The sequence below is a fragment of the Salminus brasiliensis genome, chromosome 15, assembly GCF_030463535.1.
Source record: "Salminus brasiliensis chromosome 15, fSalBra1.hap2, whole genome shotgun sequence".
NCBI classification, from domain to species: Eukaryota; Metazoa; Chordata; class Actinopteri; order Characiformes; family Bryconidae; genus Salminus; species Salminus brasiliensis.
The window spans coordinates 6,845,618-6,850,588 of NC_132892.1; the positions used below are offsets into that span (position 1 = coordinate 6,845,618).

A 4,971-nucleotide genomic window follows, 5' to 3' on the forward strand; every position below is an offset into this window, starting at 1 on the left:
TATGCCCTTACTGTTGGATATTTAGTCAGTGAAGTCATTTTTACAATTCTCATGATAATTTGCCATTTTGATAAGTTAAATAGTATGACTAAAATGAAAGGCAATTATTGATACTTTGTTGACTGATCTGCTAACTTATTATGAGTTGGAGTTAAAAAAAAAGAATATGTCTAAACAAACAATGTAAGTTTTTTTGATCCTCTTTCTTAAGGTCCTGTGTTCACTTGACCATCCTGATTTTGGGGTAGATTTTTTTGGTAGGAGTTTTGTGCTTTCTTTAGCTTTTACACCTTGTCTCCTGGCCTCATTTCATTTTCTATTGCTGAACGGTTCAAAGCATAAAATGTGCTAAGGTTTCTTAACATAGTCTTTTTTTTTTCTTTTTTTTTTACTGCTTCATAATTTCAACTCTTACGTTGAACATGCTAGCAGTGAATATGAATATGGGCAACATGACTGCATTTTTAACACAACAGGTAAGGCTGACCGCAGATTCCATGTCCAACAAGCAGGGGGTCAGAACACAGTTAGATACCACTAATGCAGTAAAAAACACCAAAAAACAAAGAACAATTGAAAGTTTCTTCATATGGGGAAACCTTGTGATTCGTATACTGTTTGCAATATGCGGAGTAAACATTAGACAAAAAACAGTAAACATTATATTCATAACAGATACATTATCCAAAACCCACAAAAACTACAGAAGTTCATTTTTATTTAAGTAGACAGCATTAAAGAGTAAAAATATTCTTACACACCTGGCATCTTTTTCTAGGATTTTCTGATACTTGGATGAATAAGGATGAATACTATTTTATGATTCATGGTGCATCATAGCTTTTTGCACGCTGGTGAGGCCCCATGTTGTGCAGTAGGTGCGCATTATAATTTTTCAGTTGGAAGTAAATAATTGTGCTTTGTCAGAATTAGCTTAGCACTCCTCAGGCTGAGCATTCCTAGGTGACATGCACACACAAACACACACAGACAAAAACTAGGCTCACAGGTTCACACCCATTCATTGCAATGGAATGCACAGGCAGAAGTAAACTGGTAAGGTTGGTAAAAAAAAAAAAAAAAAGAAAAGAAGAAAAGTGATGTCATTAAAAGGAGGAAGTTTTTCTACACAGGTTCACAACTCCCATGTAATCAAAGTTTATTCTTGTTTTGTTCTGGATACACCTGCTTAATTAGGAATACCATATACTGAAAGACAAGGGTGGAAATGAGCAGGTAAAGCAAGAACAAGCAAGAAATGGAGAGGGAATGACTGCCGGGAATTGAGGAAAGTACAGAGACGAAAGAGAGACAAACGTGGTAAGGTGTACAGTAGCACTTTATTGAAACATACTTATCACTGTTTAGGGATCTAAAACACATTATATCAATCAAATGTTGTAAAATTAAGTAATAGAATCATTTATGCCTTTTGTAATAAACAATACCATGTAGGTGTGGGAAATGCAATGTGTCACTAAATAGTGAAATATATATATTATTATTTTTTTTAAATTATACATTTTTTCATATTGATATTAGTCACATTTGTCCTAAACCTGAATGACACATGTTCAAATCCTAAACCCTGTGGGCTAGTACATCAGAGATGATTATAACCATGTTCTGACTCATTGTTTAGAAATCGACACTGTTGGATTGTATTGGAGTGAAACTTTACTTTGGTGACCACTGCTTTATGGGGCATTGGTCTTTAAAACATCTTTGTGTCCTTTTTAAATATTACACGGATATCAATCAGTTGCAAAAAAATCAACTGATTAGCATTTTCATTATAACTCGTGCCTTTTGCCAATCATCATTTGAAATCAATTGTGAAAGCCTCGATTTTCAACATGCAACATTTTCACTGACAACCTGTAAACCACACAAATGGGATTTTTACAGATATAAGTACTGTAAATAAATACAATGTTAGGATACAACGCCCCAATTATAGCCATCGTATTTATTATCCAAAAACAAACTGAATAATTGTTATTGCTGAGATTGGTAAAATTATAATATAATTATAACTAATTATATATAATGTATCATATTGGCTGGGACACTGTTAGGTCTGTTAGGTGTGTGTGAATGTGATTTTGTTTTTGTATAAAGAAAATGAAAAGGAGTTAAATATGTTTAAATCAAAGTTACGTTACAAGTGTTATTTGTCACGCAATAATTTTCTGTATATGTCTCATAGATGTATTTACAGATATGATGCATCATAGAGATATTAAACACAATGAAATGGAATTCCCTTTTAACCACTTAAATGTTGGGGCTACAAGTTGTGGACACAGATTGGTCAGACACTTTAGTGTTGTGGTTTCTCTGTTCGCAATTACCAAATAATAGATGTTACTCATTGCCGTGTTGCCCATGGTACATCAAACAGTCAGTTAGTTCTTGTACAATGAATTAATTTCCTTTTTTGTTTTGTTACTTAGTAAATGGATATTCCTGAATGTACTGTGTCCACAGTCCATTCCACAACTCCTCCCCCCTCATACATCGAAGCCAGTCAGTGTCCAGCTTACGTGGCAGGAACGGCGCCTCCTTCAACACCACCACCCAGTTATGTGGAAGCAGGTGGGTACACAATTTTTTCCCCCCATGAGTGAGGTTTGGATGAGGTTTGTGCAAAGAAGGTAAATAAATGTGTCCCCTCTAAGTATGCTCCTTTAGACTTCCAAAAAGCTAATTGTTAAACAATAATAATACTATTGCATATATGACAATTAATCCCTGCTGTGCATTGAGACTGTGTTAATAGAGACAACACATTGATTGTGTTTTAAATTACACAACATGTATTGTTCTTTACTAGACACCTGGATGTAAAAACCTATGTGTTGTTTATAACCCATCTACTCTGACAGTGTTGGAGACTAAGCTATCTCTGTTATTCTAATGTGCACTGTATGAATGACTGCCAAGGACTGATTTCACTGGATGCAGTGGTGAAGAGAAATTAATTAATTAATTCATATTTCATGACTGTATTTCACAAGCAAGTACTTTTGTCCTGTGCAGTGGGTGAACCAAATGGCATTGCTCCTTCTCCCTATCCTGTTCTCAACATTCCAACTCAGATCATGGCAGTCCACCAAATACAGCAAGGTTGGTTTTATAAATTAAGTTGATTTTAAATTATCCAGAACAGTTTAAGTATATATACTACTTACTCTCTCTCTTTTTTTCTCTCTCCCAGTGCTTGTGGAACAGACAGTCCACTCTGCCCCCCCTCAGGTGCGAGTAGTTTCACAGCAAGAGTTTCAACGTCGCTTGGGTGACACACCCACTGTAACTACTTGCCCATACTGTCGTCACAATATCACCACTGTTGTTGACTACAAACCTGGTGCTGCAGCATGGGGAGTGTGCTGCCTGCTGACTCTCCTTGGGTAAGGCAGAAAATCCAAATGCTAAAGTAAAAAAAAAAGTGAAATAGTAAAAATAGCAACTCTGAAAAAGGCTAGCAGGTAGAGGAACTGAAGGTGACACATTCTAAAGGGTAAAACTCAAATATATGATGATTTGAGGATTTGGTGTCTATGTTCACCAAATAAAATATAGTGCAAAATTGTTGCTGATTGACTAATTATCTAATTAGGGAAAGGCTATCCATAGATTTTGCCTTTAAGGACAGCATGCATATGAAATGTCAGTTTGATTGTGAATTTACACGGAACCATTTTTGAACTCTTTATGCTTTAAACATTTTTAAATACACATATAGTGTATAGACTAAGGCCAAAAACATTATTTTATACCTTTATTTATTGAGTTTATTGCTGTATGACTTTTCCCCTTTGTTTAGCTACTAAACGGCTGTGCAGGATAAACAAACTTGCTTAGGTAGCTAACTTACTAATAAACAAAGCTAGCGAACTTTACAATATGAATAACTAATACATTATGGTCTATTAAAAGATTAAGTTAGTCCACAACAGTTATAACTGAAATTTATCGGTAGTCCTTTGACTGAATTGCCTTAACCTCTTAACAAACCGACTTTGTTATCTCACTGCTGTAAGGAAAAAATAACAAAAAATGTACAACAATGTAAATTGATTGGCATTTAACTGCTTAAAAATAATCATGATCTAAATATATAGACAGTATATATAAACATTGACACCATGCTTTATAAACTCTAATTCAGACTGATAAGAATTCTAATTCAGACTTAAACCTATATTTCCAATGTTGCTCCTTACTTTCCTCATTTGACATTTGTACATTTACATATGAACTACATTCATGTTCAAAACTACAATCATATTCCAAACATTTCACAGATTACAGATATCTACAAATTACATGATTTATTTGTGAAAAAAACACAAACTTATGCTAAATAATAAATGTAATAAAAATAATGTCATTTTCTGTCTGTTTCAGGCTCATCTGTGGATGTTGCCTTATCCCATTCTGCATTACAGCATTGCATGATGTTCATCATACATGTCCATTCTGCAATAGACACATAGGGATTTGTGTACGCTAAGACACAGACATCAGCCTAGCAGTGACACTAACTTTTACACCGATTAGCCATAACATTAAAACCTGCCCAAGTCTAAAAGCCAGTATTTTGTAGGTCCCCCTCATGCCCCTAAAACAGATCTGACCCATCAGTGCAGTGACTGCACAAGATATAGCCAACTTTTTCTGTGCTGTAAGAGCGACTCTTTGGTATCAGCCCAGGTGGGCTAGCCTTACTCAGTGTGTGTCCGTGAGCCTTGGGTGCTTATGACTCAGTCCCTGGTTGTCCTTACTTGGACTATTTTTGGTTGACACTGACCACTGCATATCAAGATACCAACACCTCCTGTTTCAGAGATGTTTTAATGTTATAGTTGATCAGTGTATAAGAAAGCTAAATGGTAGTGTTGTTTTCTAATTGCTAATGATAAAATCAAGTTTAAGTCCCTTGGCTTTTTGCTCTGAGGCACATGC

At 35.2% G+C, this 4,971-nt stretch overlaps 1 protein-coding gene across 1 annotated transcript; it reads left to right on the forward strand.

Moving 5' to 3' along the window:
- Positions 1–2,459: 2,459 nt before the first annotated feature.
- On the forward strand, positions 2,460–4,519 carry LOC140536163 (lipopolysaccharide-induced tumor necrosis factor-alpha factor homolog). The gene is made up of 4 exons (XM_072657837.1): positions 2,460–2,598; positions 3,043–3,129; positions 3,221–3,413; positions 4,414–4,519. Exons 1-4 carry the CDS (start codon positions 2,460–2,462, stop codon positions 4,517–4,519), a joined length of 525 nt encoding a protein of 174 aa, XP_072513938.1.
- Positions 4,520–4,971: the final 452 nt, after the last annotated feature.